The following is a 15,215-nucleotide window of genomic DNA, read 5'->3' as shown; positions in this document are numbered from 1 at the left end:
CTGCAAAAAGAATAAGGTTAATAAGCATATAAAAGAACCAATGACAATAACGGAGACACATCCGAAGGCTTTTGATATAGTACAGATCGATACAGTCGGACCATTACCGAAATCGATAAATGGAAACGAATACGCAGTTACCATTATATGCGATCTCCAAAAATTTGGTAGCAATACCAGTCGCGAGCAAACATGCGATAATAGTTGCTAAAGCTGTATTCGAGCACTTCATTCTGACTTATGGTTGCATGAAAACAATCCTATCAGACATGGGAACTGAATACAAAAATAGCTTATTCGAAGAACTAAACTGCTAAAATGTAAGCATAAAGTGTCAACACCATACCAGCATCAAACTTTGGGCTCTGTAGAACGTAGCCACAGAACATTTGATGAATACGTACGTTCATACATATCCAGTGACAAAGATGATTGGGATGAATACCTCAGGTATTTCGCGCACTGTTACAATACGACACCATCGACCGTACACGGGTATTGTCCTTACGAGCTTATATTCGCGAAAAACCCCCCGACCTACGAATTTCTAGACGAAAATAATTTAAGCCCATTGCATAAACACGAAGCTTATGACAAGGAAGTTAATTATAGATTTCAAATAGCACAACAAAGAGCTAGAAAATTGTAAAAGAAGCTATAGAGAAACAACAATTTAATTATGATAAAATTAGCGCCAGCAAGGAAATAAAAATAGGAGACCTAGTGTTAGTACCCCAGCGGGTTAGGGGTTCAGAATATTCCCGCCGTAGGTATGCCTGTCGTAAGAGGCGACTAAAATAGCAGATTCAAGGGGCTGTGTAGCGCAACCCTTCAGGTTGCCAGCGCAATATATAGCTTCTCCAAACCCAATTGTCAACCTCACCTATCTGCGGCCAATCCTGTTTCACTAACAGACGAGGCTCTGGCGACCCCAAGCTCCTCATGGAACTTGGGAGTGGGGAGGGAGGGGATGGCCTCAGCACCATAGATAAGTAAGAAAGAAAATGTAAATAAAAAAAAAAATAATAAAATAATAAATACAAATCCATGTTGGCATCAAGTGACTGTTAGCTCATAATAAATTTGTAAACATAAACAGATTTTAAGTGGGTCGACACACTTAAAACTCTGATATGTAAAAACAAATATCAATAACACTTGGTGCAAAACGTTACTCATAATCACAAGCATACAACTATACAAAATAAATACACAAAAAATAATAATATGTAAATACGAAAGTCAGTACAAAAACTCAAATTATATACGTTCCTCCCTTCAGAACATAAAAAATGTACAAGCAACAGAACAAAGAAAAAAAGGGTCAGCACAAAATCACACATGTCAATCAAATGTAAACGGATATAAAAATAAGTAAACAAACTCTTCACTCTCAATATCAAGTTACCGCAATACAATAAATTACAATAGAAAACTAAAAACCAATTAAAATTTATCTAAACTCTAAGTGGGTCATTAAGTCACTTTAAGGATCACATACAATTGTTCTCAAGTGTATGTGACTCTTCTTAAGGTGGATGGTGTGGCATTAACACAATACAAGATATTTGTATTTATGTAAATGCCAGAAAAAACCTAGGTTGTAATACACAACCAAATGAATTTCACTTTCAACCACACGCAAATAACTCATAGGGGCATAGATAAGTTATATTAAATCCAGCGGGGAGCCGTATCCGTTTACAGTTGTTTAACCCGTATACGTCACCAGCTCACGTATCGATCAGCATGACTGATAGACAGCTTTGGTTTGCCAGTGCGACCGACCAAATATTATTACATAGTCAGGTAATAAGAATATTCTGCTGACTAGGTATATAGAAATAGAATGTAGGTTTTCTTAGTGGGTAAGTATTGTATGCAAATATTGTAATAGTACTGTAAGTAATTTTACTATAAAATAGAAAGTATTTCTGAATAAAGAACAATCTGATTTCTGCGCTGAACTTAAGCGTTCATCGAATATATTTTATTTTAATTACCGACGAACTTATTACAGTCCCTCCAGTGTAATTGCAGCCAAGATTTGCCCTCGGGTCTGCCTAAGTGTTTTTGTTGTGTGCGAGGATTCGCTATTGGAGATACCGCCCCTCGCTATCAATTCTGCGGCCATTTCCCGGCTGCCTTCGACGGCAGTCACGCGTCAACACGCCTGGTCGGCCACACTGCCAACAGAAGTCGCGTCGCTCGTTGCGGCACCCACAGGCGAAGTGTCCGCTCTCCCCGCATCGTCTGCACACGCTTCTTGGATCTATGGTCCCTTACTGTGGTCTAATTGCGCTGCCTTGTGCTCCTGCGGCCTCCTGTCTGGGGTATTCCCTCTCTCTCTCGCCCGTTTGCATGTACAGGTATCTCTCCTCCGGTCTTCGTGGTACGAATGGTCTTGCTGTTGATTTTAGTGTTTCCTCCTCTGGCGTCATGTTTTCATAGTCCTCAAATAGGCTGACCAATCCCTCCGGGCTACTAAACTCGCTTCTATTTACGTACAGCTGCTACTTTCGCCTCGAATTTCTGTATATTCTATCAAGATTTTTGTCATCGGTGTAGTCGGCGTGTCGCATTAGCCCCTGTAACGATAGCACATAGTCTTTAAAGGCCTCATCTGGTCGCTGGACTCGCTGCCGGATCTCGTCATCCAAATCCTCAAAGTACCTGGGACTTAGGAAAAACCTGAGGAAGTCTTTCTTAAAGGCTTCCCTCTCCTGCGCTCGTGGGATGGAGTTGCAACCAACATCGTAGCTATCGGCCAGCTCTTCCACCCGTTCAATAAAACATAACAGGTCATTGCCGCCGTCATATTTCAGACCCCACTTACGTACTCGATCCATTATATTTGTATGTGATGCTGGTGGGTACATCGCGTATGTCTGCTGCTCCTCGTTTCTGGGTGTACCGACCGGATTCTTCTTCTGCTCCATCGTTTGATTCGCGGCTGAAACGGCGCTGCTGCCTGGTAACGCTAACTGGTCGCCAGGCCTTGCAGTTGTTGCTCTTGGATGCTGGGTCTCTAATTCGATGAAACGAGCCTCGAGGCCTGACTCGCTACCTTTGGTTTGAATGAAGCTCGCCAAGCAATTTCGTTGTTTGTCCACTGTTCCACTGCTCCCTAGTTGAAATTCTACCGCGTACTTCACCAGCTCCTCGCGGTTGAGGTAATATACCCACGTGACTCTTGCCATTGCGTCTATGTGTCCCTCGTTGGTTTCTGTATGTTTATATCCTCTCTATCCTCTGTGGTTATCCTCGTGTTTTTAATTATCTTTGTCTTCTCTCGTGATTATTCTCGTATTGTTACTTGCTTACAGTGTGACTCTATATTCAGTGTCCCTGCTCGGGCGCCATTTGTGACGGGGTTTTCCCTTTGGCCGGGGTATGCTCAGTCCGTCCCGGATCCCTGTGGAAAGAGAAAATTACCCCTATTGTCTCCTTTTAAAGAGAAAGACCCTGTTTCAATTTCAAACGTTATAATTTGTTTTATTCAATTTAAATTCTACACTACTCTTAGGGCTAAAGGCCGTGGAGGTGGGAAAACCACCACTTCCTCCCAATCGGTGGAGTTGGAAAACCCCCACCGAGTATAATCTTAAAGAATTCCCTGTTCTTCCTGAAGGCTGTGGAGGTGGAAAAACCACCACAATCCCTCTAACGACGGGGTTGGAAAAACCCCAAATTAAAAGGCTCGTGAGCTGAAAAATCCCAGGAGTCCTATTCACCGCTAAACAAGGCGTTAGCAGGCTACTATACCTAGCTAGCTACTCCTCAACTTCTTACAAAATTCTCTCCATTTTATACTAGTTTTCGCGCAGGCAAACCGTTCCCTTACACTAACAAATCCTCATTACATCTTAGTACATAATTTACTGACATTTTCTAACATTATTGTATCTACTTATGTGAATATAATATTTTCTTATATATATGTGATAATTTCCCCTTCGGCTTGGAATGAAGGGCAGGGTTATTAACGAAATTTTTCTACTTTTACTAGAAACAGCTTGTTACCTGCATCTACGCTTTTTAACAAAATGTTTTATATAAAAGAGGATGACAACCGATTTAGTCCATTTTCACTGAAAATATTTCTTGTTTGCACCAAATTTTTCCTCGAGATATGGCTCCAGAAACGTTGAGACATGCCTTGTAAGAAAGGGGCAGTGCCACGCCCATTTTTCAATATTTGAATTTTTTCCCATTTCTTGTTATAATGGCACAAAATACGATTGGTACAAAACTATTTTTCGCTAAGATTTAACTTATTAACTTTCAAAGTCATTTATATAAAAGTGGGCGTGGTCCTTAACCAATCTTATCCATTTTTACTATAAATATTTCCTGCTATAAGGAAAATATTTGTACCCAATTTTGTTACGATATGTGACAATTTTGCCGTATTTATGCAAAATGTTGTCCTCTGTAGGATATAAAATCAGTTTTTTCTTTAATATAGTCCACATATAAAAAAGATTGTGAAAGCCTGCCCCTAAATTTGAAGCTTATGCTGAGAGGGTTGCGGAAAACATTTTTTTAATATTTTTAGATCCTTCGAAATGGGTGAAGAAAAACTGGTTTTATATCCTTCGGAGGACAAAATTGTGCTATGGCAAGGTCGGCATTTCGGGAACGTGTCGTTTCCAGAATGACGAACTCCATAAAGCGAAGATTTACATAAATGATTTCAGAAACTTTTCATTTTGTTTGCACGAATATTTAGTGATGGCAAAAGCCAGGGTTATGGTTAAACTTAAAGAGATTGCAAATTAATTATAATTAGAAAGTTTAAGTGGTTTCTAGGTCTAAACGTCATAAAGTCGACAAAAATTTAGTACTTTATTTAAATTTTCGAATCTTTTCGGCAATTTCTGCAAGTAGATTTTTTTCATTTTTACTTCAGCTAAATTTTCCACCACGATGATTTTGTGCGAAATTCAAAACGTTATTAATTTAAACTATTTTTTCAGAAAATAAAACATTTCAACGCAGTCATCAACAAATCGTTGGAAGAATCATAGACACCGATGGTGTTAACCAACACAATAACCTACATTCTCTTGGTAGACCGGAACGCGATAGGACGCGGTTCGGTGATCGTGGCTATTTGCACTACGAGAAGGATAAATATAATTTGATGGAGCGAAACGAAACTGATTATGTAAGTGAGCAACTAACGACACATAGCAATACTTCCTTTCCACAAGGAATAACGTGTTTCGGATCATTAGATGATGATCAACATCACACATCAATGGTAATGCGTGGCGCTGCGATGATAGATCATGATGAGTTCAATTCTTGCAGAGTTGTCACCAGTGGAAGGAGGGTATTAAATGCTATATAGGAATCGTGGATATAGGGTGCCAAACGGAACAAAACAGATGCAGTTAAAATAAAAGTAGTGCTAATAATACACTGAATATAATATTTTAAATTTTCTAAGTGTTTTCAGAAGCGTTGCCTATTCAGTGACTAAAAATACCCGCAGTATTCGAAATTAGCAGACAAAAGAGTATTATATGTATATGGGGTATTCCATCCCATTTCGACCAATTTTGAACCCGACCCCTTTAGAATTGGCTGAAAGTGTTTCTTCTTTTTCTAGCTTACGAAAGACGTTTTTCAGAATTTTTTAAATTTTTTCATCCAACTCAAAAAAGTTATGAATTTAAAAAAAAAACGGTGTTTTTTTCAAAATGCTATAACTTTTTCAAAAATTGACCGTTTGGGATCTATTTTTTTTGTAAAAATTTGTTTTTAAATGTACTTTTCGGAAATAATACAAAAAAAATTTTAAAGTTTTTTTTTTGTAATTTTTCAGTTTTTCGAGATTTTTCGAATTTCGCCATTTTCTTTTTTTCTCATAAAAAACTTCAATCAATTCTGCAATCATCCCCACTAATCCCGGAGTGGGCCGATAATTTTTTTTTTTTTATTTAATTCAAAAAAAAAAACTTTAAAAATGTTTGTATTTTTTCCGAAAAGTACATTTAGAAACAAGTTTACAAAAAAAAAAGATCCCAAACGGTCAATTTTTGAAAAAGTTATAGCATTTTGAAAAAAAAAACACCGTTTTTTTTTTAAATTCATAACTTTTTTTGAGTTGGATGAAAAAATTTTAAAAAATTCTGAAAAACGTCTTTCGTAAGCTAGAAAAAGAAGAAAAACTTTCTGCCAATTCTAAAGGGGTCGGGTTCAAAATTGGTCGAAATGGGATGGAATACCCCATATGTACTTATTTAAATTTTCCAGGCAAAACTTGCCAAATTCAAGAAACTTATATGGAAAATGAAATCTTTGTAGAATGGTTTAAAATGAATATGATATTATAAATCCTTCGTTTTTTATTCGGATCTTGATCACCGTTGGTTAGTAACGCAGTCTTCTATTTTATACTTCGTTGCGCACAAATACTTTGTTTATGAGAAGGTGCCATTTTCTTCTTGCTTACAGGCTTTGACGCCGCTTTCAAAATTAAAGTCAGCATATTCGTTGAAAGTGCCGAAGTAAGGAATGCCTTCTCAAGTACAGGTATGGCATTTGCGTCGTATTTCCTTTACCGTAAGCAAACAAGCAAATCTTTCTTCCATACGCTGGTCGCTCGCTACAGCCTTCCTACCTGTCAACTTATTCGACAGGTAGTTGTGGTCATACGCGTATCCCCCAAATTCAGGAAATATATACAAAAAAATACCTTATAGGGTCAAAATACGTGAAATCCACGTACACAATATTCATGGTAAAGTTTGTTGTCATAACATAGGACACACTAATATATCTGACAAAAAAAATTTTACTTATTAAAAAAATTATATAATTCTCAGATGGATGTGCAGCAATGTTTAAAATTTATTTTTACATAAATAATAGTTTAAAAAAACTAAAAAAACACGCTTTTATAGCAAACCGAACTAAAAAATAGAAAATAATTTTCAATTAAAAAGAGTTTATATAACAGTAGTAGAAGGTCAAACAATCGTTTATAGTTAATCACCTCAAAATAAAATTATAATTAAATTTAAGTTATTAACAGAATAATTTAATTCAGATTAAAAAGCGTGGGGTGCATTTGACTATATTTCATATCTTTCCTCTCAGATAGTTGCCAATAGAATGATTGTAACATTCAATATCAACCACCCCACGCTTTTTATTGTGAATTAAATTAATCTGTTAATAACTTAAATTTTATTATAATTTTATTTTGAGGTGATTAACTATAAACGATTGTTTTACCTTCTACTACTATTATATAAACACTTTTTAATTGAAAATTATTTTCTATTTTTTAGTTCGGTTTGCTATAAAAGCGTGTTTTTTTAGTTTTTTTTTAATTATTATTTATTTTCAATATTTTAGTTCAAGTAATTTTAAAAGTTTTAGTCGAGAGTGATGAAACCTCGAAACGCCAGCGGTCCATGGATGAATCCAACCCCACGGCATCGAAAAGGGCCAAGACGCAGGGAAGCTGGACGCGGTCTTTCGCCGAAATTTCCAAGGGTCGGCAGATCATTGGCATTATAGACGAGAGCAGCGAAGATGGCAGGATCCCGAAACAACAGTGGAAGTGGATCGAGGCCGCGCTCGCTACGGTGGCCGTTAAGGTTACAAAGACAACCCTGGTCCACCGCCATCTTACACCGATGCAGGGTGTTCCAGGGCAATGTCAAGCTAATTGCCTGTGACGACGCCAGGTCGGTCAACCTCTATAGGGCCGCCGTCACGCTGATAGAGGTGGTATATCCGGCGCGCGCCTCAAGGTAGTGATGGCGCGTGATATCCCCTCACGACCAAGGGCTAGAGCCCAGCTGACATCCTGGAGCTGCTCCAAGAGTACAACCCGCCACAGGTTTGGAAGTCAACCCGGATAAAACCGAGCTTGTTCTCTTCACGAGGAGGTACAAAGTACCAAATCTTACACCGCCAAGAATTGGGGGTTCGTTTTTAACGTTTAGCGATCAAGTCAGGTATTTGGGAGTCATTCTGGATAGGAAGCATTATGGAGTGACCATATAGTGGAGCAATCCAAGAAGGCAGCAGCAGAGCTGTTCACCTGAAGAGGGCAATTGGCACCTCCTGGGGATTCTCCCCTAAGGTGACCTACTGCATTTACACAGCCATTGTGCGCCCGATTCTTCTTTATGGTGCCTTGGTCTGGTGGCCTGCACTAGTTAAAAGTGCCTAAAATGCTTCAAAAGGTGCAACGGAGTTCGGAGCTCTGCATTACAGGGGCTCTCGGCTCCTCTCCAGATTCCGTTACATACATACATGGATACATAGATAGATACAGGCCAAGCTAATAAAAGCGTGTTAAAAAGGGCTCCAGTATGCTCTTTCGTAGATGTGCCAGCATCCACTTCTATCATTAATAAAGGAATGCGTTTTTCGCATTATGTGCAAGGTTTCATATCTATGGCCATCTGGGGTGGTCACAAGTTCACTTGACCTTATGTCACCACACCATCACAATAATGCATTGTCATCGAGCCGTGATATGTGTGCAAAGTTTCAATCAAACTTATGGCCATCCAAAGTGGTAATAAGGCCAATTGACCTTATGGCCGTTAACCTTATGTCACCACACCATCACATTAATGCATTGTCATCGAGCCTTGATACGTGTGCAAAGTTTCAATCAAACTTATGGCCATTCAAAGTGGTAATAAGGCCAATTGACATTATGGCCGTTGACCTTATGTCACCACACCATCCCATTAATGCATTGTCATCTAGCCTTGATATGTGTGCAAAGTTTCAATCAAACCTATGGCCATTAGAACTGGTAATAAGGTCAATTGACCTTATGGCCGTTGACCTTATGTCAACACACCATCACATTAATGCATTGTCATCGGTCCTTGATACGTACGTAAAGTTTCAAATTAATCAGACTTCTAGAAACCGGTGAAAATTAAGCTCAAAAATTCCGTTACATACAGGCCAAGTTAATAAAAGCGTGTTAATAAACTTTTCACATGTTCCTTCCACGGGCTGGTTCCGATAAATATACTTTCTTAGTCGGAGCATCATCTTTCATTCACATAACATAACCAAATGCTTGTGCTACATATTTATATACACACTGAAAGAAATGGTGCTAGTAAAATCATTCTGTTGTGCTTGACTTAACGGAGATTCGGTGAAATTGATCGAATTATTGTTAATTCGACCGAGTTCTTCGTCAAGCGAACAAATTAGTTTAGTCATTTCAACAGAAGAGGAATTGTCGCTCTTAAGTTAACAATCTAACTGATTTTTCTGTTAACACAACTGATCTTACAGGTCATTTCAACGGCGATCAACTATCAATACATGACCAAATTTCAAAGAGAATTTTACGCTCACTGCGCTCTCTACTTTGTACTTATGACGATGGCGCCACTTGTTAAAAAAAACCGCAAAATAAGAAAACCATCAAATCGAAAAACACAAAATGGGAAGACAATAAAAAACTAGTTTTTCTGTTATCAATACAAAACGAAAAAACCCTTTTTTGAATTTACTGTGCAAACGATTATGAGATACTGGGGCACCTATTTATCGGGTACAATTTTGCAACTTCTCGTTCAAGCGAAATCCAAAATTGCGCCGTCTTGTTGCCAAAGTTTGGCTTGATTCTTTACTTTTCTATAAAGTTCTCTTTTTAAAATAAATTTTGTTCGAAATAATCAAGTGTGGCAACTACATGCGAGAGAAGAAATTAAGGATGTACTGAGCTGCAACTGAAAGAATTGAGAATCAGTTGTGACTACTATTTTAATTTCTATATTCATATGTATGTATATCAGAGGTCTGCTTTGAGTACTAATAAAATTAGTGCACTTAGTCATGAGCCAAAAAATTGTGTCTAAATGTGTACTTAGTCAAGTACAGACAAATACTATGAGTGACTAGCACATAAAATAGAAAATACATACGAGTGGCCCGCAACAAATATGTCCCATACATATATGACATTGTTGAGTATAAACTGAAATCATAGTCGCTTTAACTCAGTAGCATGTTGGTTTCGTGTGTAATACACTGTATACTTCGTTTACTATCGGTTTTTCTTTAGCGCTGTATTCAGTTTATTTTCGTGTACATCTTTGTGTTGCTAGCATCAGAAGACTGATGTGACTATATTCATTTTATTGTACTGTTAGTCATACTTATTCAAATTAGTGTTTTCGTATAACACAGTTGACTTTCTTGCTCAATAAGACAATTGAGTACTGAACTGCTTCGTGGCTTATGAGCGGTCATTCATTTTACGAAGCATGACTATGTAAATGTGTTTTAGTGGATATAAGTGCTTGATATTCTTTGTTTGGGTATGCACTAATACTAATTTTTTGGTTAGTCCACTAATAGCATGAATAATTGCAGCTCACTGATGTATATCTAGCAAGCATGCGTATTTATGTATTCACATATTTACGTATTTATATGGCGGCCGCCGTGGTGTGATGGTAGCGTGCTCCGCCTACCACACCGAAGACCCTGGGTTCACACTCCGGGAAAAGCAACATCAAAATTTTAGAAACAACCTTTTTCAATTAGTAGAAAATTTTTCTAAGCGGAGTCGCCCCTCGGCAGTGTTCGGCAAGCACTCCGAGTGTATTTCTGCGATGAAATGCTCTCAGTGAAAACTCACATGCCTTGCAGATGCCGTTCGGAGTCGGCATAAAACAAGTAGATCGCGTCCCGCCAATTTTAAAGAAAAATTAAAAAGGAGCACGACGCAAATTGGAAGAGAAGTTCGGCCTAAAATCTCTTCGGAGGTTATCGCGCCTTACATTTATTTATTTATATGGCAACATAGGTACTTTCATACAAAGCTGTCGCAATAACTTTTTTTGTTCATTTAACTACTAAAACGGTCAATTACGAATCAACGATTTGTGCGCAGTTGACTCAACATCTTGTTGCGATGGATAAAAATTTACAGCAAATGCTTATAAGCTTTTCAAAAAAATTGTCTACAACCATATAGACCAATCTAAGTTATTGAACAAATTATTATTGAGCAAAAAAGGGGGCATGGGCAAAAGCAAATCGATGAGCTTCTTTTGATTTTCAATTCAGTTTGTGCTTACAATTTCATAAGTAAAAGTGACTCCGATATTGTTTTGCACTTAAGGATTTGTCACAGTTTCGCACTTAAATGGCGTATTCCAATGTATTTTTTAAGAGGGTAGAAGAGAAAAAATTATTTTAGTTGGTAAAATTTGTATAAAAAAGTTATGAAAAATAAATGTTTTTCAAAACCTTAAGATCAACTATCTAAGGCTATATGGCCCCATACTACCAAGTTTCAATAAGATCGTTAATCGTTTAGGAGCAACAGTAGGTTTATTTGAAATGTCATCCAAATTTTCATCTGTTAATAACTTTGGAAGACAACAACAAAAACGAAAAATGCAGACAATGCTGACCTCTGCGTATAGCTCGTACAGCTCATCATAAATCGTCTTCGGTACTCGCCTTCGTCAACGCGTAGAGGAGGTCCATAAATCTTTCGAAGAACTTTTCTCTCGAAAACTCCCAAAGCCGCTTCATCTGTAGTGAAATTCGCTAACTTATGTATTTCGATGTGATTTATCGAGATTTTAATTAACGATTTTGTCGCTTGCCTTATCGGTTGTACTATTCACTAAATTAGTTTTAACGACTCGAAATAGTTGACATTTAAATTTCGTTTTAATAGTAGAAAGGTGGCAGCACAGCTTAACGAAACCTAAAAAATGCGAAAAGCACAAAAGGAATGCCAAAAATAAATAATAAAAGGCCAAAATGTTTGCTTTACAAGCCAACCTAATATAAATGCACGCAAGTCATTTTCTTTCAAAAATGTCTCTTGCACATACAACTTGTATGAGAGCAACCCAAATTGAATTTGCTGCGTGAAAACCTAACTCGATTTCCAATTTTTGTTCTGCGTGACGTTTAGATTGGGACACGGATGATTTGGTCGGTGATAATGCCAGGTTTCTCGGGGCAAGATCAGGGAGGTAGCCGTTTATTCTGTCGCAGAGGTCATCGATCTGTGGGCCTGGGCCTGTGGCCGTTATTGTGCAGTCATCGGCATAGGAAACGATAGTAACTCCTTCTGGTGGCCAAGGTAGGTTTGATATGTAGAAGTTAAACAAAAGTGGGGATAGGACACCACCCTGTGGCACCCCTTGCTTAACCCTTCTTGGTTTTGATGTTGGGTTTCTAAATTGCACCGATGCCTACCGACCACCCAGATAATTTGTGGTCCAACTTTTGAGACTTGGTGGAAGAGTAGACCCTTCCAGGTCTTGCAGTAACGTGTCGTGGTTGACCGCATCAAACGCTTGCACGTTGATGAACATTGCTGTCGCTTGGGCTTTGATCTAAGTATTCAGTGTCAGGCCCGTGTATGGGTTCACTTAATCAGATGTTATGCAACACTGCGCATGCGTTGACTATTCTACCAGTAAATCATACAAAATAGTCCATTGCTTGGATAGGCATCGCCATGTTCCTTTGAAACACCATAAAGTCTCTCCACTGGGTTTCGAGCTTTACACAATCCCTCATTGTACCGAAATTTGGGGCTCCCCTCTGCCAGGGTTCTAAAAGGTATCCAGAGTCACCTGCAAGTAGTTTTGTGTGTGATTTATTTTCTGGGAAATTTCAGTGCATTAAACACAATTATCTATCAAAAACATGTTGCGGCTACCATTTTCAAAATTTGTCTGCATCACTTTCTATACTGCAGAAGAGCTCCAGATAGATGCATCGTACCGTGCTCCTGGCAATTTAGCTTAGACATTCAATATCTTTAGGTTTGGGTCTCAAACTTCTATTTAAAAATATATTATAATCAAAAAATTACATTACACTTCTATGAATTATTACTTTTACCATTTGTGCATTTTTTGAATGGTATCTATGGTGTTTCACATATGCATTTTCATGATTTCTGGGCTCATGATTAACACATTAGTGCAATCAATTGTACCTCCCACAAATGGTGCAGGTGACGAAGAAAAAATTTCTTTCGCAGCTTGCCGCTCTTTTTGAGTCATTGGAAACTTTACTTTTGCGAAAAACAAAGAGTGGTTGATAGCATTTGTTACGCAATGTATACAGCGGCTTACAGACGACTGGCTCATTGATATACCCCATTGTTCTCCAACGGGCCGTTGATAACAACCAGTTGCGAGGAAGCGTAAAGCAGTTAGAACCTGAAATTTTTATAATAGTGTTCAATTGAAAATTATATGGAATTCCATGATTTACCTGTTTCTCTGTTGATATCGCAGTTATTCTTGTACCCCTTAATTGACCATCATGTTGAGAAATAATATCATGAACCAAGTCTGGTGTTAGTCGGTACAGCTTTCGAAACTCCGCTGCATTAAAGTGGAATGGGTTATCTACTTCTCTAAGAAGGCGTCTGTCCACTGGCGATGGGCTTAGTAATTCTTCGTCTTGTGATAAAACGTACACCAAACACTTTTCGTGTTTGGAAGTATTTAATTAAAGTTCTGATTGTCTTATTTAACTAAAATTGCCAGAAATGTTAATTTCGTGATTTTTAACGCAGCCAATTTACTTGCCGTTTACTTAACAACACAGCTGATCGTCGATAAACGAATATCGATACAAAATAGTTACTGAATAACGAAATCGTTATAGTTATCGATTCGCAAATAAAGCGAAAAAAAATTTGTCTTTGGGCGTAACATTTAACATAGAATATTTACCTTTAACATGAAATGTTTACTTTATACATGTAACATTTATTAACGTACACACAACAAGTGTATTTATTTTAACAGTGAATAAAAGCAAAACATACAAAATTATCCAAAAAAGTGCTGTAAACAAATAAAACGGCAGTAAAATCTGGAGTTATCGTTTTTTCCATAAGAAGCAGACATAACGGATCATTCAATTCGGAACAATTTTAGAATCACTTCGGGATTATTTTAGGTATCATTTCAGAAAGATTTCAAAACCATTTCGAGACTGTTTCGGGACAATTTTCGGGCAGTTGAAGCATCTTTTCGGCTACACTTCGGTGCTATTTTTACGAATCTATTTCGATACCAGTTCGGAACAATTTCAGAAGCGATACAAAATCATAAAATAATCCCAAGCCACTTTGAAATAGTTCCCAATTGGTCCCAAAATAATCTCGAAATGATTCTGAAGTGATCCTGTAACTGTCCCGAAATGGTTTCAAAATAGTCTTGAAATTATTTTGAATTTTTTCCGAAATGATATCAAAAAACCCGAATTGTACTCGAAAGGATGTTTCAACTGCTCCAAAATTGTCCCGAAACCGTCTCGGAATGGTTTGAAGTTTTCGCGAAACCATAACTAACATAATCCCGAAGTGATCATGAAATTGTTTCGAGTTGAATGATCCGGTATGTCTGCTTCTTATAGAAAAAGTACATGTTTTAAGAAAAAAAATTATAACAACAACTTTTACTACCGTTTTATTTTTTACCGCACTTATACGAATTTTTTATAAGTTTTGCTTTTATTCATTCAAAAAATACTAGTTTTATCGCCAGCCTTTCAATTAACTTTGCAAACATTTGTCCATACCATCCTTCTGTATATCTGATGAAATGTACAGAGACAAAATTGAGTACAAAAAAGTTGGCACAATGTTCTTCAATATAAAATTGTCTGACGTTACTTGGAATCCCCCTAGTTCTTTATTTCTTGGATAAAGTGCCCTAATCCTCTCTATTACAAATAATTTACTATAAAAGTAGTTTTTTTACCAAAATTTGTTATTGAAATTGGTGACACTGGAAAGTGTGCAGGTACATTGGCCGGTATGATGCAACATTGGAACTTATCCGTTCCAATTCACTAAACATTTTATATCGTCAAACGTTCACAGATTTTTGGCGCTCCTTATTTTTTAATGTTTGTCTTGATAATTGCTGGTATTTTAAGGATTTCAAGTGACGCTATTGATCAGGTAATTTTATCAATGTGTTAGTGGTGCCCGATATTTTTTTTTTTTTTTTGGAAAAATTTTTTGCTTACGTGTCTTCGTATTAGCAACACTATGATGTTAGTAAATAATCACAACAACAAATACACTAAAGTAAGCCACACTCTTATACATAAACACATCAATCATCATTTACACACATAGAAGAAATTGATACTCACACTTGCACAACCATGGGTGGATAAAAATTTGGGTAATCATATATTGACGC

General features: G+C 37.4%; 1 protein-coding gene across 5 annotated transcripts in view; it reads left to right on the top strand.

Moving 5' to 3' along the window:
• The window catches only part of Ca-beta (Ca2+-channel-protein-beta-subunit), a 1,568,477-nt gene extending 1,562,768 nt beyond the window's left edge, over nucleotides 1-5,709 (top strand). For 2 of the 5 annotated variants that reach the window (XM_067766218.1, XM_067766219.1), the window contains exon 9: nucleotides 4,980-5,697. In XM_067766218.1, the coding sequence (XP_067622319.1) occupies nucleotides 4,980-5,356 (377 nt within the window). In that variant the 3' untranslated portion in view covers nucleotides 5,357-5,697. Of the gene's footprint in view, nucleotides 1-4,979 lie in introns of all 5 variants that reach the window. The other 3 variants (XM_067766220.1, XM_067766221.1, XM_067766223.1) reach the window with 3 other exon arrangements.
• The last annotated feature ends 9,506 nt before the right edge of the window (nucleotides 5,710-15,215 follow it).

This window comes from Eurosta solidaginis, chromosome 2 (assembly GCF_040869045.1).
Source record: "Eurosta solidaginis isolate ZX-2024a chromosome 2, ASM4086904v1, whole genome shotgun sequence".
In the NCBI taxonomy this organism is placed as follows: Eukaryota; Metazoa; Arthropoda; class Insecta; order Diptera; family Tephritidae; genus Eurosta; species Eurosta solidaginis.
This window is presented reverse-complemented; position numbering and strand designations above follow the sequence as displayed.